This window comes from Syzygium oleosum, unplaced genomic scaffold (genome assembly GCF_021117445.2).
Source record: "Syzygium oleosum isolate NSW1041296 unplaced genomic scaffold, Sole_v2.1 Sole_v2.06, whole genome shotgun sequence".
Taxonomy (NCBI): domain Eukaryota; kingdom Viridiplantae; phylum Streptophyta; class Magnoliopsida; order Myrtales; family Myrtaceae; genus Syzygium; species Syzygium oleosum.
Window position 1 is genome coordinate 11150069 of NW_026607490.1, and position 24333 is coordinate 11174401.

The 24333-nt window shown below is 43.1% G+C and overlaps 2 protein-coding genes across 5 annotated transcripts; one reads left to right on the forward strand and one right to left on the reverse strand.

The window, feature by feature from the left end:
• Positions 1–13171: 13171 nt before the first annotated feature.
• Positions 13172–15235, forward strand: LOC115693048 (1,4-dihydroxy-2-naphthoyl-CoA thioesterase 1). Of its 2 annotated transcripts, XM_056312778.1 has the most exons (4): positions 13172–13394; positions 13494–13686; positions 13833–14024; positions 14700–15235. In XM_056312778.1, exons 2-4 carry the CDS (start codon positions 13543–13545, stop codon positions 14850–14852), a joined length of 489 nt encoding a protein of 162 aa, XP_056168753.1. In that variant the 5' UTR covers positions 13172–13394; positions 13494–13542; the 3' UTR covers positions 14853–15235. The 2 variants fall into 2 exon arrangements, with proteins under 2 accessions (XP_056168753.1, XP_030475883.1); XM_030620023.2 differs by lacking the exon at positions 13172–13394 and having other exon boundaries at positions 13401–13686.
• A 192-nt stretch (positions 15236–15427) lies between these two features.
• Positions 15428–16563, reverse strand: LOC115693046 (uncharacterized). Of its 3 annotated transcripts, none has more exons than XM_056312776.1 (4): positions 16188–16562; positions 16037–16087; positions 15808–15956; positions 15428–15711 (listed from the first exon to the last, which is right to left on the reverse strand). In XM_056312776.1, exons 1-4 carry the CDS (start codon positions 16494–16496, stop codon positions 15624–15626), a joined length of 597 nt encoding a protein of 198 aa, XP_056168751.1. In that variant the 5' UTR covers positions 16497–16562; the 3' UTR covers positions 15428–15623. The 3 variants fall into 3 exon arrangements, with proteins under 3 accessions (XP_056168751.1, XP_030475880.1, XP_056168752.1); XM_030620020.2 differs by having other exon boundaries at positions 15808–15941; positions 16188–16561; XM_056312777.1 differs by lacking the exon at positions 15428–15711 and having other exon boundaries at positions 15804–15956; positions 16188–16563.
• Between the last annotated feature and the right edge of the window lie 7770 nt (positions 16564–24333).

A 24333-nucleotide genomic window follows, 5' to 3' on the forward strand; every position in this document is an offset into this window, starting at 1 on the left:
TGGAGAAGAAAGATGACTTCCTGCGACCCATTTCAGTATATCAGCCTCTCTTCTCTTCCACAATGTCACCCTCTTGAACCCAAAAGATTTCTTGATCTATGACCAGACACAAGTTGGTGTTGATGTTCAAGTTCTGGCGTCACATGAACTGTGGGTCTTCCAATTTATAGATGTGAGTCTAGGGGGGGTGGTTGCTTGAGGAGAGTGTTGGATCGAATGGATGGCCAAGATTGATCGAAATGACATCGGTAAGAATGTTGGAAAATTTTATATCAATTTCTTATAATATAACGGTTGTGAAACTGAGACGAAGCATAAGTGCTGTTGTCCTCTGCTTTGAATTTGACCGTGAACAGTTGTTTCCAAGGTGCTGTAGTGCCAACCCTTATCTTTTGCTGATTATATTACTTGCTGTACCAAAGGGAATCTCCCCAAAACAACTCCTCAAAATGTAATGCCTACGGAACTAAAGCTTTATTGTACTCCTTTGTCCTTCCCTTTCATCTCTCTCTCTCTCTCTCCCTCTCTCTCTCTCGTATGAAACCTTCAAAAAAAGGACATCTGTGGAACAGCTGTGAAAGAAGATATTTAGTTAAATTATGCTAATAGCTTACTAAAAAAAACAAAAGGGTGGACAGTGGGGATCAAAGTGAAGGGGTCATGCATAAATACAGTGCACTCTCATGAATTCTTAAAAGATTTTAATCATTTTTCGACGACCGTCCGTGAATGCTAAGGTTCGGAGTTCAGATCTATGCGCGTCTCAGTTTTGTGGGAATCCAGGAGGTTTAACACCAGAAGTTCGATTTCTGCAACTGGTCAATGGATGCTAAGTATCTTTTTATTAGTATAATGACGAAAAGCTAAACAAATTATTTTTGGTTCTGTAGAGCACCTTTTTACCTGCCCTACGCATCCACAAAGTAATGGGTTAGCTTGTGCTTATGGGACTTTTCACCTGTTCAATCCGTAGGCCTAGATAAATCTAGTCATTTAACCGTATGGCGTTAAGCTGCCTTCCATTTAGTCCCTTTTAACTATAGTCGGATGCGCAATCGGGCGCTTCGATTTTTAATGCGATCGAATTCTCTAACTCTGCTGGTCTTTTCTAGTTGGATGGAACCGGCTGGCCGACGCAACTTCTCTTGGAATTTTCAATAGCCTTCTCGCTTTATGATGTATTAAAGATGTTTTGAGTTGAAACTGAAATATGTTTTTTTTTTTTTGGAAACAAAGTGTCGCCACAAATCGCAAGACATCGACTATTCCTCGGAGACTAAGACAAAGAACTCCACCGCCATGGCTCCCCACTTAAATCATAAGTGCTCAGCTGGGAAATCGAACCTGGGATCAGTGCGCCTAACTACACAATCCCAAGTACGCCCTAACTAATAAAAAGAAAAAAATTATCTCATTCCGTTTGGGGTCCGACAACCTTCTCCAAGCTTCGGTGATGATTGTCAAGCCTTTGTTTAGATAGAGAAAACGGAGATCAAGGGTACAGACAAGCGGAAGAGAGGTAGGACAGGTGTCGCCGCCTTCTTAAGAGAGAGAAGGGGCGAGGGAGGGGGAGAGTATTGTCGCCTTCCTCTCGCTATCCGAGCATCACGAGCCCCAATGAGGGCCACACGACCCTCACTGTTGATAAGAAGGGGCGGCGACGACACCCTCCCCTAGTAGAGGTCCTCAAGCGAGATCGCTGGAAGACAACAAGGGTCGATGGCCTCTTGCTAGTTAATATGTTGTGGTGAAACCAATGCCCTCTCTCTCTCTCTCTCTCTCTCTCTCTCTCTCTCTCTCTCTCTCTCTCTCTCTCTCTCTCTCTCTCTCTCTCTCTCTCTCTCTCTCTCTCTCTCTCTCTCTCTATTTATTTATTTTGGAGCTATTTTTGTTTTGTTGATATGGTACCACATGGATAGTCCATATCGTAAACGCTACGTATGCTACATTATTGGCGTTAAGGGAGAATAATTTCCTTAAAAAAATTTACTTCATAGTCATCAAAAAGTTGAACCAGATCGTTTCTACCCGAGAGAGTTCCTTCGAGAAGGAAAGCTAGTGCTCAAGAATCTGAAAGGAAAACCAAACTACATAATAAAAGAAAAGCTTTTGGGATACTTTTTTTCTTTTCCATTCTTTCGTTTTCTTTTCCTTTCTTTTTCTCTTTCCCTTTAGACTTTTTAGGGCAAGAAAGTTGGCTGGTAGAGGACCGGGATTTTACGGGATAGTCCCCACGTCCCTCCAACCCCAGCAGTGCCTTCAAGCTGTCTAACTTTTAGGTATCTCTAAGAAAATTCATTTTAAATTATTGATTATTAGAGTTTGCATGGAGATTTCCTTCTGTAAGCACTTTTCTATATGCATGCATGATATCTCACAGCCCTCTTTTGCCTTTAGCTTGTCCCTCACAACATTCTTAATTTGATTAAATGTTGTAATGTTGGGTTCACATATCTTTCTGGTATATATTAGTATACATTGCTTCACTTTGTGTAGTTTATAGTATAAAGACCTCTGTTGGGAGAATAGTTATACGGCACTTTGTTAGGTCTGTCGACCAATTACGGTTGCGTATACGGATGATTAGGCAAGGAAAGTGAAGGATTAGTGTCGTATTTCAACACGAATTAGGCTGGCGCTTTATGTTTTGTTTCCTTGAAAGATCAGTGTTGTTTTTCAACACGAATTAGGCTGGCACTTTATGTTTTGTTTCCTTGACGGTTCCTAATTCAAAAAGAGGGAATCGTGCACATTTGATCTGACAAAACCAGATAAAATGTATTGATCTTAGCAACTGCAACCTCATAAGATTATGTAATCATAGTCCACATATGGGGCATATTGTTTATACACAATAGGGATTCCTGCAAATCATGAATCATGGTTTGACTCAATATTTTGCAAGAGCTTAGTTCAACACTAAGGAAAAAAAAAAGAAAAGAAAAAGAAAACTTAGAAGAATGATCCTCAAATTAACTCAGCATACCTCAACATATACATTTAACACCTCATCGGAACAAAGGCGAACTATTTTCAAGGGAATGGCGATCAGGCGGTATCCTAAGCTAACTTTGGCGTATCGGGTTAAGTCTATTCCTGATCCAAGCAAAGGCAAGCCAATCACATTGAGGCTAGGGAATTTGCGAAAGGTTACTTCCTCGGAGCCCGACTCCAAAGTCAATTGTGTCGAGTGAGAATGGAACCTGGCAATATAGTGAATCTTATATGGGGCATTAAAGAAGTCAAGATGATCCTTCTAGACTAAGTTGTCCGTGACCTTTATTTCAATAACTTGAGTTCATTGGACTTTGACCCCGTCTGGTTCAGCTTTGGGAATAGGATTTTAGTCTCGAAAGCCCATTCCCAAAATGCTAAACTGTTTGGTTCAGCATTCGGCCTAGCATTGGCCAAATACTAGCATTTGGAATGCTAAACCAAAATTTTTTATCCCCAAACTACCCTCACTTATTTTGGCTTATTCCGGTTTTGCCCCTCTTGGTACTGTTCATCTTCTTCGTGAGGTGACCTGCGAGGGCGGCCGACACCGGATCGGGCCGGCGAGGTCGCCCGACCCAAGCGGCCGGCGCCTGGGTTGCGTGACCCTCGGCTAGGGTCGCCTGGCCTCGGGCGACGACCGCCGGCGGCAGATCTAGCTCGCCGAGGGTCGCCCGACCTTAGGCGACAACCGCCGGCGCCAGATCTAGCTCGCCGGCTCCGGCGAAGGGTAGGATAGGTTTTTTTTTTTAATAAAAAAGATAATTCCTAAAGCCCTTTGACAAAAAAATTTTTACCAAACACTACTTGGGCCAAAGTAGCTTTACAAATGATTTTTTACCAAACGCCACTTGCATTTCCCCAAGAGACTTTAACTTAAAGGTATTTGCATTTCCCCAAGTAGCATTTTAAAAGTTGAACCAAACGGGCCATTTGTCCCATAGAGAACGGCAAAAGTACACCACAAGTGCCATAACTTGTATACGGCGATCACTTTGGTGCCATAACTTTTTTTCGGATCACTTTGGTGCCAAGTCGAAGGAAAAGAGATCACTTTAGTGCCAATTTGGCCGGAAATCCGACGTGGCATTTTTTATTAATTTTTGACGCCGACGTGGCTCGCCGGAGGCTGAGTCAGCGTGTACAGCCAGCAGTTTTTTTTTAAATAATTTTTTTTCAGCGTGTACAGTCAGCATTTTTAATTTTAAATATTTTTTTTCCTTTTTTTTTCTTCTTTCCGTTTTCTTTTCTTTTCTTTTTTTTCTTTTCTCCTCTCGCCGGCCGGTCGCCGGTGGCCGGCCGGCCACCGGCGAAGCCCGGGAAGGGCTGGGCGAGGGCGGCCTTGCCCATGGCCGGCGAGGGGCGGCCGACCGTCGCCGGCATCGGGCGAGGGTCGCCCACGCCCGACTTGGGCGAGGCGACCCTCGCCCGCCGGTGAGGCTTCCCTCGCCCAGCGCGGGCGATGGTCGCCCTCGCCGGATCCGGCGAGGCGACCCTCGCGGCGTCGAGCGAGGGCGGCCCTGGCTGGGCCGGCGAGGGCGGCCTCGCCTGTCGCCGGCGAGGGTCGGCCGCCCTCGCCGGCCATGGGCAAGGCCGCCCTCGCCCGGCCTTTCCCGAGGCTTCGCCGGTGGCGGCGGCCAGCAGGCAACCGGCCGGTGAGGGAGAAAAGAAAAAAAAAAAAAAAAAAAAAAAAAAAAGAAGAAAAAAAAAGGAAAAAATATTTAAAATTAAAAATGCTGATCGAACACGCTAAAAATTATTTAAAATTAAAAATGCTGACTGTACACGCTGACTCAGCCTCCGGCGAGCCACGTCGGCGTAAAAAATTAATAAAAAATGCCACGTCGGATTTCCGGCCAAATTGACACTAAAGTGATCTCTTTTTCTCCGACTTGACACCAAAGTGATCCGAAAAAAAGTTATGGCACCAAAGTGATCGCCGTACACAAGTTATGGCACTTGTGGTGTACTTTTGCCCATAGAGAACTAACTTAGGTATGGGGCTCGTTCCTACCTTCCTGTTTCCATCTCCTTATGCACTTTTAGATGTGTGGCGTGTATATATACACACCCATCGAATAATTATGAAATCACCACTAAGCACTATACCTAACCATCTCTCTGGCCTCCGGTTGCCACCTCCCTATCCCCCTACTGGTGCCGACCACCACTATCGGCGTCCACCGCCATTACCGGCGTCCACCTTCCATCGCCAGCAACGCCTATCTCCCCACTCTTCCTCTCTCTCTATTGTAGGTCTTGGGAGGTTCAAAAAAAAATTCATCAAGTTGCCAGTGTTGTTGTTTGAGGGTTGATAGTAACTAAATGCAATTGTTAGAGATATTTAGATAATTTTGTTGATTACCTGTATATTGCATATATATATATATATATATATATATATATATATATATATATATATATCCATTTAATTGTGCATATCTTGATTGAAATATTATCTTAGAATAATTATTTAATAAAGCCTATAAATAGGCTGCATGAATATTAATATATACATCGGAATATGAATTTTACGATTCTTATCTTCAACTGCAATATATAACCATGAACTCTTTCGCTACTGTAGGACTTCGGTCCTCACAAGTCTATCGTGTTATTCTTATCAAAAGTCTCAATACACCAAACAATTCGAGTCTTATACGGCCTTAGAAGGGGTGAGTATGGTCTGGGTGGACGATTCCCACCTTGGACCTAGGAACCACCCACTAAGGACAGATTCCAAAAAATTCTAACTGAAAACTAGACTGTCGGTCTGGTTCGGTTCCGAGGTGGATCCATGAAACTGGGAATCGTCCACTAAGGACCGGTTCCGAAAAATTCTAACTGAAAACCAGACCGCCGGTCCGGTCCCGTTCCAGGGTGCGTCCATGGAACCAATCCCCAATTTTTACAAAATTGCATTCATTAATCAATACCATGGTGAATCTAGTTTCTACGTGGGTACTCCTTCAGTTTCATCACTCAATTAATAAAAAAAGTACTAATTCTCTGCAAACACATTGAAACAAAGTTGTTCTTTAGGGAAGCAAACTGGAAGCCATTCTCCAAAGAAACATTTCGTCACTTTATCTAATAGGGAAAAAGCTACCAAAAACCCTAAACTATACTCACTGTGACACATTTACCCCCAAACTTTTTTTGTGACACAAAAAAATCCTAAACTTGTACTGGTGAGACACATTTATCCCAAACTTTTTTTTGTGACATCAAAAATCCAAAAATTGTGTCGGTGCAACACATTTACCTCGAAATTTTGAGTAAATGTGTCATATGAGTATAAGTTTGAGGTTTTTAGTGTTATGAAAAAAGTAATTTTGGGTAAATGTGTTACACATGTATAAGTTTAAGGTTTTTGGTGTCACAAAAAAAAGTTTGAAGTAAATGTGTCACATAGGTATACATTTTGGGTTTTTCGTGTCATAAAAAAAATTGAAGTAAATGTGTCACAGTGAGCATAGTTTAGGATTTTTGGTGACTTTTTCTCTATCTAATAAGAGTTTTCCTTGTCAGTTTCCAGAATCATTGAATTTTGTGTAGGCATGTTATTGCATGTGAAATCAAATAAGAAGATTTCACAATATAACTACAGTATGGAATTTTTTACAAATATATATATCGGTTCGGTATAGCACGATGGCAGTTTGACGCCTGGAACTAGAAACCAAATTGGTCCTCATGGGAACGCAGGTTCTGGGCCGGTCTAGGCCGGTCTAGTCCGGTTCCCGATTCCTTTACACATCCCTACTACGAAGAACATTTATGCAACGTATAAAGAAATAACAAAAAACAGAAAAAGGGCAATATAAGAAAAAACATCAATAAAATAACCCACAAATAAAGAGACAAAAGCTCTTCTTGTTTTCGCTCATCATCATCTCCTCCAAACTCACAGAATAACAACAGAGAACAACATGAGAGACACAGCCAGACAAAGGGAGGCCTAGACACATACTTCCTATTTCTGGAGCAGTAAAGTGCTATTGTTTCAGGGTTCACGGGTCTCATGAAACTTCTTGATGAACTCAGAAGCCCTCTTATCAATGCCGGACTCCACGATGACCGGCCACCCGAACCCATCGTAAGTGACCAGGTGCGCAGGCTTAGAGCTCACCGCTCCGTCCTCGGCCCCATCATCGCTCTCCGCCCCATGCCACGGGGATCTCCAGGTTCTGAAAATCTTCAGGAAAAAGAAGCACGAACACCTGCTCCTGCTGCTGCTTCTAGCCCCTTTTCCATGTTTCTTGCCTCCTCTAGCATTCAATCCCATATCAAAAGAACAGTAATACTCACCAAATTTGTACTCTTGCACTAAAAACCTGAACTGCACAGGTTGTCATGGCTTGAGTTATATAGAGTGAATATAGAATTGTCCCATGACAATCATTAAGATGAAGAATCTTTCTTTTTTTCTGGCCATCAAGCATTTAACATGAGGCAGAGAACATGGGATTAAACAAGGCTCTAGGAGTTTCGTCTATTATATTAAGCTTGCAAATGACGGTCCAGTGGATGATAGATCATCTTGCAGTGGGACCGCCAAGAAATTTAATTTTATGGGCCTAACTTTTATGCAGACCGAGCCCAATAGTTTTTGGTAGTTCTTTCATCCCAATTCTATAAGTTAAATCACTTTCCATAATTTCCTGTACAAAACGATTTTAGGCAGATATTATGCAATTGTAAATTGCTGAAAAGTTGTTGGAGAAAAAATTTTCTACGTGTGCTTAGCTCTAATGATGATACAAGATCCAGTGATCAGCTACCGATTATTTTGCTTAACAGATCCGTTTTTATGGAACGGGTATGTGCTTAACCCTACCGGTGCTCTATTGATCCTTTTTATTTTCTGGATTTGGCTTTATTTTGTTGTATTCTGAGATTTGTTCTACTTCAATTTTCTTTGCTATGAAAGTCATTGTACTTTTCATGCATCCTTGAGTAATGAACACAATTCTCTTTCGACAAAAAAAAAATTACTGAAAAGTTTATTGCTTGGGCTAAAAAATTCGCAACTCAGATTTAGTACGTGATATTGTAGCATATTATTGAAAATGAAAACTTTTGCCTTGTTGCACTTGATTCGATCGTGAATGAAATTAGGTTGTATCCGGCGATTGGGATAAGTACTTGAAATTAAGGACTTTTCCTTCACATTGACATTGTCGATATACTCTCACAAGTAATTTGATCAAGGCATTGATAAGTGTGGAATTTTTTGAATCATATCGGACAATCTTGATTTGTCGGCGTAGATAGCTATTGCCGTTCAAATAGATATAAGGTAAAATAATGAGAATTAATCGAATTTTCAATTATTTATTCACTAGCATGAAGACACAAGTGTGGGTGTAACGAGGGAATAAGTGTGCCTTAAAGGAGAGCATTTTCAAAGTCTTTTGGCCTTCCAAAGCACTTTTCCAAAACTGGGTTGTTTGGTTACACAATCTCAAAAGCCTTTTATGCCAAAAACCTAATGCAACTTGGGACGTATTGGTTTTCAGCATTTCGAAAATGCTATTTCAAGGAACTCAACTAATTTTTCTCTGATGTTGCCCTCATTTCTAATTCCGTATTCCTGTCTTACCCTGTCACGACCTTACCCACGGGTTCACCGCCTATAGGTTCGGCTAATGGATTACTAAGCCTAAACTCAGCTCAGGCTCTCCCAAGCCCATATCAATTCGCAACTTGGTTTAAATTCTTAACATGTAAATTATTTTCATTTAGGAGTCGCCAATAATCTATTTTTAGTGGATCGATTAGAAACCCAAGTAAAGTGTGGGAGAATTACTTTACTTTTGTGAACCAGAGATTAATTGAGTTCGAAAACTTGATTACGCTAGATTATTCTAACGCCCTTTCGGTACTATTTTATTTTCTTGAAAACGTTCATGCATGTAGCTTGAATTAATTTTAATCTAGATTACTAACATGCAGGAAGTGATCATGCGGGTACACAACCATTACAAATAACAATGCAATAACAAAGCAAGCAAATAAGTTGCAAGGAAATAAAGCAAATAAATACACTAAAGCAATCTCATATTTTTTGGGGTTTTCTTTTATCTTAAAATTAAGACTAATCTCTATGGCATGCGATTTTCTAACATGCAAACTATATGACATGCACATAATGTTTTTGGTATTTTCTTTATATAAGGAAAATAATCAAAGATGAACATTCAAATCAATCAAGATATCATTCGCCACAAAAGATAAACATCCAATCAATTCAAATAAGGAACATTATCCAATCAACTTGATAATTCCGCAAAAATAGAAGGGTTAATAGGACGAAAAATCCCAAATTGATAGTTGCAATCGATCACCGCGGAAGTTGCTGGACAAACGTTGAAGGCAGCGTCGGGATTGGACTGCAATTTTGCTTAAGAAAACTTGGTGCGGTTGCCAGAAGAACTCCACGATTCACCCTATAACTCACAATGAGACAATCCAAGAGGAGGACAAGACCGCCACCTCCCTTTTCTCTCGTTTGGCCGAACGGGAACCTCTCTTATAGCCAAAAGAGAGAGACCCCTTCGCTATTTTTCTCTCTCAGTATGACCGGGTCTCCCTCTCTGGGAACGATGCCCCCAATGTGGCCGTGTATGGAATTGTGTAGCCCATTTTTTTTTATCGTGAACCTAGGAGCCTTTATATATAGTGTAATTAGGGTTTTAACTTTCCAATCTTCAAAGATTTTAAGAGATATACCTTACTTCCCCCAAAAGAAAAATTTTCTACTTATCAAATCTAATTGTAATAATATCAAACGAAATTACCCAATTATTCAATATTTTCCATTTGGCATTTCAATTTTTGGCCTCTTATGATGTACATGGGCTTGGCCAAATTTTGCTTCATTTGTGGGCTTAGTTCGAATAATTCATTAAGTTTAGAGCCATTGACTCGAGTCTATCTCTAATTTTATGGGCCTAAATACTAATTCAAATGCTCCTAATCTAACTAATTTTTTTTTCTAGGGACCAGGATTGATCCCTAATTTTTTATGCAATGAACAACTAACTGGGTCTCCAAAATTTGAGTGTCAACATACCCTCACTGTAGATATTGTTTATCGTCTTTTTGATCGCTCCAGATCTAGCTTGCGCGACCCCAGGCGAGATAGATTTGGAGATAAGTGGCTCGCGGGATCCTAAGGAACTTAACGAATTTTTCTCTGATGTTGCCCTCATTTCTAATTCCGTATTCCTGTCTTGCCCTCACCGTAGATATTGTTCATCATCTCTCTAATCGCTCCAGATCTAGCTCGCCAGCCTTTGGTCGACGTTCATCGGGGTTTTCTCGATGTCGAGGGTCCCGCGAGCCTCTTATCTCCAAATCTATCTCGCCTGGGGTCGCGCGACCTTGGCAACGGGCCGTTGCTTAAGCTGCTTTCGTCTCCTGAGCTCGTCGGTTTTTTTTTTTAACAAGAAATTTGAGTAGATTGCACATGAGATAGATAGGTAGAGATTTTTGGGTTGCTATTGGTGCTAATACAGTCAATGGGATGATAAATGGAACTAAATCAAAACGAAGGTCATCGATTTTCATGATGTTTAACAACTCCAGCACGTGGGTTTGGATCGTGTGGTAGGTGAGGGACCAACTTCTTCATGTCGATCGCGTCTTTCGGTCACTATCACTCGCGCACATTCTCGACTATTATTTAATGCATGCAACAAATAGAGGGCCTCGCCTATAAGAGAAAAACAAAACTTTGGGGGCTAATTGCAAAATAGACCCTGCAGAAATGATTCGAAGAATATTGACTCGTTTGCAAATACCCGCATCGAACGGGCTTCGTTGCAAATAGCGCGCTTAGCCTCTTAAAAGTTGTCGAGGGACAGTGTCGAAATTAGACATTATTGCTCTTTTTCAATGCTCGATCGACCCGATTTAGTCCTTCAAGTTGATTGGTCCGGTTGACATCTGACATGACAATTCAAAGCGACACCCAAATTTACCGGCGTGACTAATGGCCACAGTTTCAAAATTATGCAACAAAAAAACAAACAAAAGGAAAGTGCAAGAGGAGATGGGGACGGGGCGATCGAGTACTTGCACTAGGCGTATATTAATTCAGAAATCTCTCCTTAATTCGAGATGAAAATACGGATAATAAATATTCCCTATCAAAAAGCATATAACATGACACAATTATCATGTGATGAATTTGGAGCAATAACTTCAATCGATTAAAGGTCGGGCCCGAGTCTAGAGGTCACGGCCGGGTCTATTAAGGCCAAGCCCGAGACCCCAGTGACCATGCTCGGATTCTCGACGTTCGGGGGCCCGAGACTCCGTTGCCCATGCCCCGGCTTCCCAGCCCCTGGGCCTAGGTCAATGGAGGCCGGGACCCTAGAGCTTGTACGTGGGTTCCCAACACTCAAGCCTCGGGACCTCAATGCCCATGCCCTGGTCTCCAGCACCTGAGCCCGTGTCCATCAAGGCAATGCCCAGGTCCATGGAGGCCGGCCTCGGTACCTCAGTGCTCGTACTTGGGTCCCTGGTGCCCAAGCTCAAGTCCAAGGAGGCCAAACCCAAGTCCACATAGGCCGGAGCCCTCGTCCTTTGAGCTCAAGCTTGGACCACTCTCGAGGTCCAAGGCTGGCCTCGATGGACCCGGGCCCGACCTCCGTGGACCTAGGGCTTGCCTTGACAGACGTAGATACTTTGAGGGTGCTATTGAAATATCGATGCTAATACAATATATGAGCTGATAATTGTAATTAAAGCTCGTCAATTGATGAGATGCTCAACAACTCGAGCACGTGGGTTTGGATTCCGTGGTAGGTGAGGGAGCGACTTTTTCGTGTCAATCACGTACTTAGGTGGATCGTCACTCACACACACACACACAATAATGGACTATAATTTAATGCATGCGACGATAGGGGCATCAATTACAAGAAAAAACAAACTTACGGGGCTAATTGTAAATAGACCTTGTAAAAATAATTCCAACAGTGCTATCTTTTGTTTTCTTTTTTGATTTTATCATACTCTAATTATCAACTCACTCTCAGACTTTTGTTCTACTTTTTGCAAGGTGTGGGAGTCAGATCCCACACTTGAAATTAAACGTTCCCAGCCCCAGCCCCAGCCCCCGAGAAGGTGGGGATTCGAACTTCCCACCTCTCCCTTTTCATGTGAGAAAGGTGACCATTAGAGCAACCTCCGGTGGTTGAACAGTGCTATTTCGGTTGCAAAATACCTGCAACGGGTGGGGACTTTGTTGCTACAAATAGCTGGCTTAACCTTTTTAAAAATTGTGGAGGGCAGTGCCAAAATTAGACCTTACTAATTTTTTCATTGTTCAATTTTAGTGCTTATGCTTTTTGAATCGAATCAATTTAGTCCTAAAGGTAAGTGGTTCGGCTGACATCTGACGTGGCGATTCGACTCAGGTGTGGCACCCACATTTACTAATGTGGTTGATTTCAAAATTATTTTTAAAAAAAAATGGAATGCAAAAGGAGATGGGGACGAGGCGAGCGATAAACTGCACCAGGTGCATATAAATTCAAAACTTTCTAATATGACAGTACAGTAAATAAATATTCTCTATATGAAAACATAAGCATGACACATTTATCATGTGATGCGTTTGGAGCAACATGAGCAATCCATCGAATATTCTCATCGACCACATATTATGACATAATCTATGTATCTATAAGTCTTAAAAAATGGAAAGAAGAAAATTACGAGATTTACATGACTATATCATATATAGACCAAATACAAATGATTTTTGCGGAGAAAAGCATGTACCTTGCATATCCTTAAGCGGGTGATTCTATTCTATGGTCCAAGGAAGATACCACGCCTCCCAGGCATTTCACTGTCGGAACAAAAAGCAATAAACCACAATCGTTCGTCGATACGCAAGATTTGGCCTCTCGGGCCATCTCCACTGTCTCCGGTCCGGCAGGGCAGATGGGGAGAGAGAGAAGCTGACGCCACAAAAAAGTGAAAAATTGTGGAGAGAAAATTCATGTTCTTTGGACAGTCCTTTAGGGACAAAGTTTGTGAATTTCTGTTTCCTCCACATGTTTGGGCGAAATTTTTCATTTTCGCTTTGGAGAGAGGCTCTTTTATCTTTCTCCTTTGATCGATGACGGTAGGTGAGGGCCTCTTCTAGGAGATAACGAGATGCAGCCAGGAAATGGTAAGAACAGTTGGCTTTTCTTTCCCCCCGTCGCCCTCTCACCTAACCAAAAACAAGAACAACCCCCACTATCTCTCTCTCTCTTCTGGACTTTGGACCTTTTTAGACACGTAGAACCACCCATCTTCATCCTTACCCTTTTCTGGTCTTGCACCTACTACTGCTGAGACGGGAGCCGGAGGAGCTGGAGGAGCTCGAATTGAATCGTGTCCGAGGAAGAGGCATGAGCTGGTCTAGCATGTGGTGAAGCTGTCTCCCACCCCGCTCCAGTTAAGAGTGATCATCTTCGTTCCTGGGTCGCACCCGTTATCCGGAGAAGCAGAGCTCCACCAATTCATCCAGCACAATCCCCCATGGATAACCCTTCTTCTTCTTCCACTTCTGAGTCCAAGACGGCTGATCTAGACCCGCCCCTCCACGCGGTGGGATTCGAGCTGGAAGAGATAACCGCCACCAGGGTCACCGGCAAAATCCTCGTCTCCCACAAGAGCTGCCAGGTACACTTCCTCCTTCTTTCTTGGGGAATGGTCTTTGGACCGGTCAAATTTTGCTGACGGGCTGCGTATCAAGTGAAAAATCTGACCTTTCTTTCGACTCTTTCTTGTGACGTTGTCGTGGGGGTGTGAATTGGGATGAAGAGCAGCCGTTCAAGGTGTTGCATGGAGGGGTGTCAGCGCTGATAGCGGAGGGGATGGCGAGCATGGGGGCACACCTCGCGTCCGGCCTCAAGAGGGTGGCCGGCATCCACCTGAGCATCAACCACGTGAAGAGCGCGGTGGTCGGCGACCTCGTCCATGCCGAGGCCACCCCAATCAGCCTCGGCAAAACCATTCAGGTCAGCCCCCTTCCCTCCCTCCTCTCTCTCGCTGCCTCTCGCTAGTTCCCGGCTAAGCTGATGATGAATCTTGAGAGGATTTGGGTGTTTAGCAGTAATACATGGTTGACCATATTTGAATGTTGCCATCCATGGCAAGTCATAACTGACAGTGCATTGAACGGCCTGCGAGTTAGCTTTAAGACTGAATATGTTGGAGTATGGAAGCGTGTTGTGTGCAAATTGAGATGCTTGTTAAGTCCACGAGTCATGGACAGTAGCTTCTGCCCTCTTCGTATTTGAACTGTGATTAAGTTTAACTATGATGAGATCAGAATTGCATATACAAATGTGTGGGTTGGAAATGAAAGCAAAGCAGTATCTTGAACCGAGTTAACCAACGGTATAGAGAAATCAATGAGGTGGTGTTGTTTGCCTGGTCGATACTTTTCTCCACCATTTCATTTTCATTCTCTTGTTTATGGTCTCAAAGACGAGCCATTCTTCGCGATCGTCGAATGCGTGAGCTCAATCAATTTCGACCAATTGGATTATGTGAAGCCCACATGAGCTATAAGGTCTGAGAATTAGCGGGCTCACATAAACCGAGTGCATGTGAAGAATTCTCATTTGAGATAGTCCGGTTTTGCATGATTCATATCATGAATCCGGGTACTAATGAATGTGTTGGAGCAGGTATGGGAGGTGCGACTATGGAAGGTGAACCCGCAAGACTCCGAGAGCAAATCTTTGGTGTCATCGTCTAGGGTTACTCTCCTCAGCAACATGCCCGTCCCCGAGCATTTGAAGGACGCAGATAAAGGTCTCAGGAAGCATGCGAAACTCTGACTACCAATGTACAATTAGCAGCTCGCTCCGGTGATCAAACCTGAAAGTACAGGCCACTTAATGAATAAAGTTTCTTTGAACCAAACGGTTATCGATGTACAAATAAAGACCCACATTTCTCAGTAAAAGCATTGCACACTGAACCGAGACGACATTCCGATGTCCTGATAGAGGTTGTTCGCCCCGCTACAAGGCCAAGCCCCACATGACTTGTACTCCCTTCATTTTCATGGCCAGTGTTCTTTGCTGGCTGAGTTGAAAGTAAAATGCAGGCAAAATGTTGTTACATTGCCACACGTGTGGCTGCAGTATGGATCTTAATCTACTGAACCAACCAGCAAATGGATGATATAGCAGTAAGAAAAGCTCAGTTCAAATGTTAATTGGCCGTTTGGGATACACAGTAAGTAAAGTGCAAGCACGTAGTACTGGCGTGGTAAAATAAAACCAACCACGGTGCATGCTATTGCAAACAAGCTTCGACAATCATCTCACAAGCAATCCTTGATTATTCAACAGTGTGATATACAATGTCCTCAAATCACTAGGAATCACAAAATTAAGGATCATTCTGACACACTTTGACTAACTATTTGCTAGCAGTTCAATCTTTCAACAAAGAGGACTTTACACAGAAGCAAGCCAAGTTCGTCGCAGTTGCAGCCTCCCTAAGTTAAGGGGGTGACTTTTAAGGTCATTTACACACATCAAACTCACATTGCTAGATGCTTTACAAACACAAGCATGATTCGAATATCCAACTTGAACCTATCAGTCAACAAAAGGGTAATTCCTCCTCCGGGAAGAGCTAGACTTACTGCCCCTCTCTCTCTTCCCTTTACTGCCAGAGATCTTTTGCCTTCAAAGCCCACAAATTAGAAACAAGTTACCGCAATTGCCCAGGTCATCCCTCAATATTCTTTCTTTGAAAACAATGAAAACTGGAATGGCTTACCTGAGATTGCTGAGCTGCTGGGTCAATTCACTGATCTCAAGGCCTGAGAGCTTCAGGGAAGACAAAGTCCCGGGCACCTCCTCGGACACCACTTTGGACAAGTCACTCATTGAGGTTGCCAATCTCCGAAATGCCTGTTTCAATGCCACCTAATTCTTCACTTTCGTTTCCGAAACAAAGCACCCTCTCCTCTCACAAGCATTTTATCAAACAGGTACCGTGCACTTACACTCATAGCTGGGATAGACACTATCGCCAAAGAGAGAACCGAACCGATGGCCTAACACGAAATCAAACATCAAAACCGAGACACCCAAGTCGCAGAAGCCCGACTAAAGTTCCAAAAGGTCAAAAATTTAGGCTCATTTAATCAAGATTACCATGAAGAGCACGAACAAGAGAGAGAGAAGACCCAGCTCAGGAGAAGGCCGCAAGCTCAAATCTTTCGGGGCGCGAATGGGCGTAGAGGGCGAAGAAACCAGAGAGTGGTATTGGCCATTGTAGATGGCGTCGGACTTCGGCGTTTTGCCCGGGGCTGGAAGGGGTGGTGCTGCAATGTCGTCGGCGGAGACGGAGGCCATTGAATTAGCGTTTCTCCGGGCACTCATTGGCGCCGGAAAAGAGCTCGGCCTCGCCGCCGGCGACCACGGAATGGTCCGGACGACGAACGAAGAGGATGCCTGCCACATCGAGGGAGATAGAGTATGAAACAAAAATCAACGAGTGGGCTCAAGTCGAACTTAAAAAGAAAGAGGACATGTTGGGAAAGCTTAGCTTATCAACATTTTGAAAAAAATTCATTATACGGATTTCGTTATAATATCAATGTGCGTTTATTTCACTAAAAAATTTCATAAAAGAAAGTATTTTTTATAATTGTTTGGTAGTTTAGAGATAGTGATATCCTTTTCCCCGAAAGGAAGAAAAGAAAAAGTCGGTTTCCCCAATCTAAACTTGTTTGTTTTCCATCAATGGAAAACGTTTCCGTAGATCAATTAGTTTTCCGTCGTCTAAACATTGAAAAGTCAGAAAACGATTTACTGAATGTAGAAGCAAATAGACAATCTATGATGACTTAACCTTCTTTGTGGTCTATATTTTACCGTCATCTATAATTGCCATCGAGCTCAATGTCTCGAGATCGAGGCAAAGTTGGACGACCTCGAGCTCGATGGTGACATCAAAGCTCGAGCCCCCGATCTAGAGGACTCAACCTCTACTGTGGCATTGAGCTCAAGACCCCAAATCTAGAGGGCTCAATCTCCACCACGGCATTGCTTAAGCCCTAAGTCACGCTGGCGAGGTCTACATTTTATTGTCTCATTACAATAAGCAAAACCAAGGACACCTTCTTTGTGAAGATTTTAGCTAATAGCACATGCTTGCTTGGAGCAATAGGGAGATCTCTTCTTGCAAGCAAGAAGATTGGTGCTGTTGAGACGTACATGTAAGTTGTGTTAGAAAAGCCCCTCATGTTGTGGAGTAGTTAATATATCCAAGTTGACCTATAACTTATTATCTTAAGCTTTTGAATGAAAGTGGGTCTAACTGAATATGTTAACGGGCTCGGAGTTGGGCTCTCTTTTGGTGATCTCCCCATGTGAAGGTATTGGGTTTTTGTTGCGTTCTCTTAACAAATGGTATTAGAGCATATAGTTGATTGGTGGACCCCCTAATCTGTTTCGGTGTTTGGTAAATATCTCAAGGAAAAAATTAGGTGACCAATGCAATTTCTGTCGGTGGGCTTTACGGTGTAGTAGCGTGGGCCCGATGGGCATTGTAACGTCCTCACCTCGGGGTTATTAATGTGACGTTCTAGGCGCGTCGTCGTCCCGTTTCTTTTATCTTCTCATTAAGAGCATGACGTCCCGTTCAATTTTATCTTATCGTTACAAACAAGTGGAAGCACAAAATCGGGACAATCAAATAAACAATGGGGTTAAAACAAGTACCATAAGCAAATCTTATATTTACAGGATGGCATATATATTACATGAATGTATTTGACAAGCCCATTTCTACGGGCCTTTTTCCCTTTTCAACATACTACATGTATCCGTGTAGGCTGGAGGAAATTTCTATCTTCTCTAGCATGACTACAGCTCCCAAAACTTATGTGAGACTTCCATGTCTACAAATCTAAAAAACAATGGAGTGAGTCGGGGGCTCAGTAAGTAAAACTCACTAAACTCCGGATAGGAAGATATATCGCCATTGAACAAAGCACATGTCATAGCCACATCAATTGATAGCAGATCAATAGTAAAGATGCTTCAAACACACTCGTTTTTGTGCATAAGATGATCTCAACTTGCCTTTCTATTCAAGCAACAACATCTCAACCAAAAGCATACACACGAGAGATTCATTATCTTAACCGTTGGTACGGTTCTTCTGGAAATTCTCCGGGCAACGTCCCCTAATCCAAGGATGACGGCTTTTCATCCAAACTTAATCAGGCAACGTCCCCTAATCAAGAGCGACAGCTTTTCATCCGAACTCAATCGAGCAACGTCGCCTAATCAAGGGCGACGGCTATTCATCTGAACTTAATCGGGCAACGTCCCCAATCAAGGGCGACGGCTATTCTTTTCTTCCGTGTGACCATGCCAACAAGCATCACTTCACATGAAGTGAGCGTCATGCCATAAATCCTCAAAAATCTTAAGTCATGCTAGGCACGGAACCAAGTTCATGATCTGAACCGACTGGTCATGGCACCGACCTACACCAAGCAAGGCTTGGATCGGTACGCCCCAATATCGGACCTCCAAGCAAGGCTTGTTCTGACATGCCTCGATGCCGATCCGAACCAAGCGAGACTCATTCATGGACCGAACGTGATTTCACGCATCATACTAAATACATGAGCAAACCTTACAAATGCATAAACATGCGTGGCAAGCTTATATCAAGCAATCACAAACCACGAGATTTACGCAAGCACAAAAAAAACATGACTCGCCCAATAACGTAACACCACACCTTAGCCAATGTTTAGTAAGTCTACTTACAACCCTCCAAGATTGTGGTTGGTGATGGCTTAGTGGTGAACCGAGTAACACGGCACGGCACGTGCATGGGCGCATCCAAGAGGAGAGAGGGCGCCTAGAGAGTGAGTGGCGTGAGGGAGAGAGGAAGAGGGAAATGAGTAGTGAAAATTGAGAATGAATGGTTTGTGCCTCTATTTATAGGCCATCTTGCCAACTTGCTAGGGAAGTTAGTCAACTTGCAAGATAAGTTAGCCAACTTGCAAGAGAAGCAACCCAACTTGCTAGGGAAGTTACCCAACTTGCAAGGTAAGTTTCTAATAAAGCCATTGACTTGACTAAATTAACTTATCTTCTTGCTAACCAAGTCTCTGGGCATGTAACTTGTTGCTATTCTCCAAGATCACTAACTTATTGGCACAAGACACCTAAGCCAATAATTAAACTCCCAAAATTCATTATTACATATTTAAGAGACAACCAACGTAACCAGGAGTTTACGTGTTCATTCACGATCGACCATCTTATTTGGACCGAGGTTCGAGGCTAGAGTATGCCCGAGAATGACCGAGCATAGTCGGGACAATAACCGGGCTGAATGGCACAAGGCCAAGTTAGCCTGACTGACTGGCCGCACGCCCAGGCACAAGGCCAAGTCATAGCCTATCTGGCCGGGCGCAGAGCCGGGCACATGGCCTGGTACACGGCCTAGCCGCACGGGTACAGGACCGAATGCACGGGCATGGTACTGGGCCGCACAGACGGCGTGCCGGGCGCATGGTTGGGCCACACGAGCGAGGAGCCGGTACTTGGGCGAGCACACGCATTGGCTCACGAACGGCACAATACATGGCCCGTAGCCAAGTATGATTGGCACGTAACTAGGTCTAGGCCGGAACTAATGGGCACAAGGCCTAGCATAAGTGTCAAGCATAATGACTGGTACACGACCGGTCCGTGGCCTGACTGATGGCGCAAGGGCCGGTCCATGACCGGGCACAAGGCCTGGCTTGCTCGGCCGGCACAAAGCCTGGTCCACGACCAAGCCATAAGGCTCTTGGCCTGGCACATGGCTCGTCCTTGGCCTACCCAACTCTATGCAATAATCCATGGTCGATTCGCGACCGGTTCACGTTCAAGTACCAACGATTCATGGTCGACTCTCGATTATCATGTAGTCGCGTGGAATCGAGTACTACGGGATCGATCCATGGTTGCTCGCGACCGATGCATGGCCGAGCGAAATCACCCGCGACTGACACATGCCCGCACGGCACTGATCCATGGTCGTCCCGGACCGTCCCACTAGCGACCCTTATGGTTGAAAGGTCGATCCATAGTCGAATCACTCTAAGCGACTTGCGCAGCTGGGGAGTCATTTCATTGTCGATCCCTTGGCCAATCCATAGACGATCTTTCGATCGAGCCGTGACCAATCCTCAATACACTCGTTCCGACCATACCATCCATTCTATTACCGACCCTTGGATCGGACCGCTCGCCAATTCCATGGCTATTTCTCTTGGTCGTCTTGGTCCAAATTGGGGATGTCATAAGCATTGATGGAGATTCAAGTTGAGATATGTCGGTGCATAAGATATCTAAATTAAGGGTGACATACCTAACACTGAGCTCACATGTAAATGGGAGACCGTTGAGATACGCGTATAAGTTGTGTTGGAAAAATCCCACATCGAACAATTGGTATGATATGGAACAGTTAAAACATCCAAGTTAGCTCATAATTCATTGGCTTAACCTTTTAAGTGAAGGTGGGTCCAACTGTATATGTTGACTTACTGGTATCAAGTTTATGCTGCGCTCTTCCAACAGTGACAATTATTAATATGTCAGTCAGTGACCACTGAGCAAAGCTTGTCATCACTTGCGAGCAAGGTTTTGGCCAAATAATGGCGAAGTTCAAGATGATGAACAGTTAGCCACATCAGCAATTTAAACCAAATATTGGCCAAAATGACTAATTTGAAATTCTACGAGAACTACATTGAAATAATTAAAAGGCTTAGAATTACATTAGAATCCATACAATAAATTTACGACCGAAAGGATAATTTTCCCTTGATATTTATGTTCATCGTGAGTTGGACCATATTAGATGCGCGTGCCGCGAGACTCCTTAGAAAGGGGCATTGCAAACGAACCAAAGTTGAGCAAATAACCACACAATATCTCATTAGATTATAGGCAAACGATCAAACATGATTCACCATGGCGAGCATAATGGCTTTGCCATTTGTCTTTTTAACATAAAAAAGAGTCATGTCCTGCAAGATAAACGGAAAAATCCATCATTCTATGCAACATACGCACAGTCGAATCCTCGTAAGAGACGAGGGGAGAGCATCAAATGAAACCCCACCACTAACTTGACGTAATGAAACTTGTTCACGAGACATTGAACATACTTTAACTTAGCGCCATCGTCTTTGAATTGGTGGCGCACCGCATCCTAGTCTTGACTATTGAATTGCAGGGTTTTGTTTATTCGAAATAGCTTCGATATAGAAGGAAGTGGAACACTTTCCATCACGATGTGAATCGAGAAAGACAATGGATCGCCCTCATCTTTAACCGACATTTTCATGATTAAAATTTCTAGAGCGTAGTGACAAATTGTCCTAGCAATAATGGTCAAAATTCTCGTGGCATAAAACGTGGTGAAATGGGAAATGAAGTGTGATCTATTGTAAGATGGGCAAGCCAGTGAATCGCCTATTAACATCATGGGAAAGGCTATCGAAAATCATAAACTATGCTTGCTGTACATTTTTTAACCTCAAACTTATACTTGAGTGATACATTTATTTTTGTTAGAAATAACTGTTAAAAATCCGACGTGGCATTATTAGTGATTTCCAAAGACAAGTGGCATTGATGTGGCCACATCAGAAAAAGATAAAAATTAAAATTAAAAACTAAAAAAATGAAAAAGAAGAAGAAAGTTCGAAGTTACTATTTATCATCTTCACACTCATGATCGCTTGGCTAGAGCTCTCTAACTCTAGTCCATCGCTGCCCACTGCTGCCTGAACCTTAAGCAATGTTGGTTGGCCCATGCTTGATCGCCTGCCAAATCTGGCCATCGCGGCCGCTCGACTCAAAGTTTGGCTTGAGGATTCTCCACATGAGTCTTCGGAGATACCTTTAGACATTTGTGACTCATTCACGATTGGTTCTAGAAATAAGAGGATGAAAATGAGAAAAAGTTGAAGGTGGGTATATTTTGTGGTTTTTGGTGACTTTTTCCCAAACATCTTTTCCATGTTAACGGTGGAGCTAAAAAGGGAAAAAAAAAGCACTAAAAATTACCATTAAATGAATCTGCTTCTCTATTTTCTTAAAATTGAATAAACTATACCTCGCGAGGGGCGTGAAGCAATACCTCGCAAGGGCCGTGAAGCCCTTGCTCACGGCTGGGGAGGGTCGCCGGCCCTCTCATGTGTTTAGCGAGGGTCGGCCAACCCTCACCGGACTTGAAAGAAGCGGAAGAAAAAGAAAGAAAAAAAGTAAATAGAAGAAAAAATATTTAAAAATGCAAAAAATATTAAAATATTATTAAAAATTGTCTACGCCAGCGCTGACCATGCCACTTAGGACGTTCGGCATCCACGACAACGATTTCTGGCTAAAATTAGACGGATAAACTCAATTGGCAAAATTTGAAAATGTGTAAGACTCAATTGGTAAATTTGAAAGTTTTAGAATTGCATTTACAAAAATGAAATAATTTTATGACTTTTTGGATAATTTTTTCTAATTTGCTTAGGTGGCGTCTAGGTGGCAACAACAATTCATATTCTTGCAATGGGTATCATAATAGATTTACATAAATACAATAGTGGTTTAATGAGGACGGCATGATATAAGTTCTCATTCTTTTGGCAGAGGGCATGCTAACATATCACTATCTAACCCGGTCTTCATTGAGTGACCACCAAAGATACATATATAAGGTTTACGTAAAGAAGATATTTGTACCGTGTCATTCATCCGGAAATTGCCCCACGAAACAGAACCGAGATTTTCCTTTCACACAAGCGATTCTCGACATCTTAAAAGAATCGACACGAATCACTTTCTTAGCTCTAGGCATCCAATGCGAGATTCATCTTTGCACGCTTAAATCGTGTGCGCAATTCATCATGTCGACTAGCTCAAACTTTAGCCACCCTCGTGAGTCATTCCATGACCTTTCCCCCCGACAGAATTACTCCATGCAATGCCCCTTTTTCCCGTGGGATTATACAATGAATATCCCTTGTGCAAAACGTTTAACGTTGAATGAGTCCAAATTGGACGAAACGATAACGACGAGGAGTCACGTCCCACGATGGACCAATGCAAAGCCGTTCTTTCGGGAGACCAAGACCCCCATTCTAATTTATAGCAAGATTCCTTTTCGAGTTAGCACATCACTATTGTGTCAGCACACCAGTTAATCATATGAAGAATGAGCTGCGCACGCATTAGCTTTTTCTATCGATCGACACTCGGAACAAATTATTGTCAATAAATTGTAATTTAATTATAGTTGGTGCAGTTGTTGGTCATGCCCCTCCCTTATTCATGGTATTAACGTGTTGTGTGCTCCCGCATCTCCAATTATCGCAATTTTTCTCCTCCTAGGCTGTCCTAAGTCAAGTGGTCATTTTCGTTTGTGGGTTGGTCCGTATTGAAAGATTTAAAGTTTCCTTTATTTCCTCAAAAACAATTTTCGAAAATTTTTTTTGTCTTATTTTCCGGCATTTGGATCGTTTAGAAAAATGAATCAACGTAAAATGTTTTCTTAGCCAACGAAAAAGGTTTTCCTACCAAAACTTAAATTCAGAAAAATGATTTCCTCTTCAAAAAATCGGAAATCATTTTCCAAAATATGATTAAGTTTTGACACTTGGGCAAAAAACTCTGCGCTTGGGCATGGTAACCCCTATGCTTGTTCTCAAGCCCTTGGTAGCGGCGCCGGGTCCATCAAGACTGGACCTACGACTCCGGTTCTTTAGCTCGGGTCAATCTAGGCCGCGCCCAAGACCTCGGCCGCTATGCCCGAGTCCATTGAGGCCTAGCCCAGGACATCGTTGCCTGTGCCCGGGATGCCAGGCCTTGTGATATTGAGGCCAGCCTAGGTCCTCGATGCTTGTGCCCGGGTCCTTCGAGGCTAAAATTTTTTTAAAAAAATTTGAAGTTCTTTTAATATTTTTTATTTTATTTTATGTTTTCTTTTCTTTTTTTTCTTTTTCCTTCTTCCTCCGCCAATCACCGGGCCTCGCCGATCGGCCACAGGTGTGGGTGGGCCAATGTCGGCCTCAGGTAAGGCTTGAGCTTGTCAAATCTGGTGAGCTTGTTGGATATGGCGAGGTTGAGCTCGCCCGAGGTCGGCAAACTCCAATCTTGGTCTAGATACTAGCTTGGTTGGCCCTTGCCTGTGGCCTGTCACCGGCTGTCGCCGAGGCCCGGCAACCGGCGAAGGAAGAAGGAAAAGAAAAAGAAAGAAAAGAAAAATATTAAAAATTTCGAG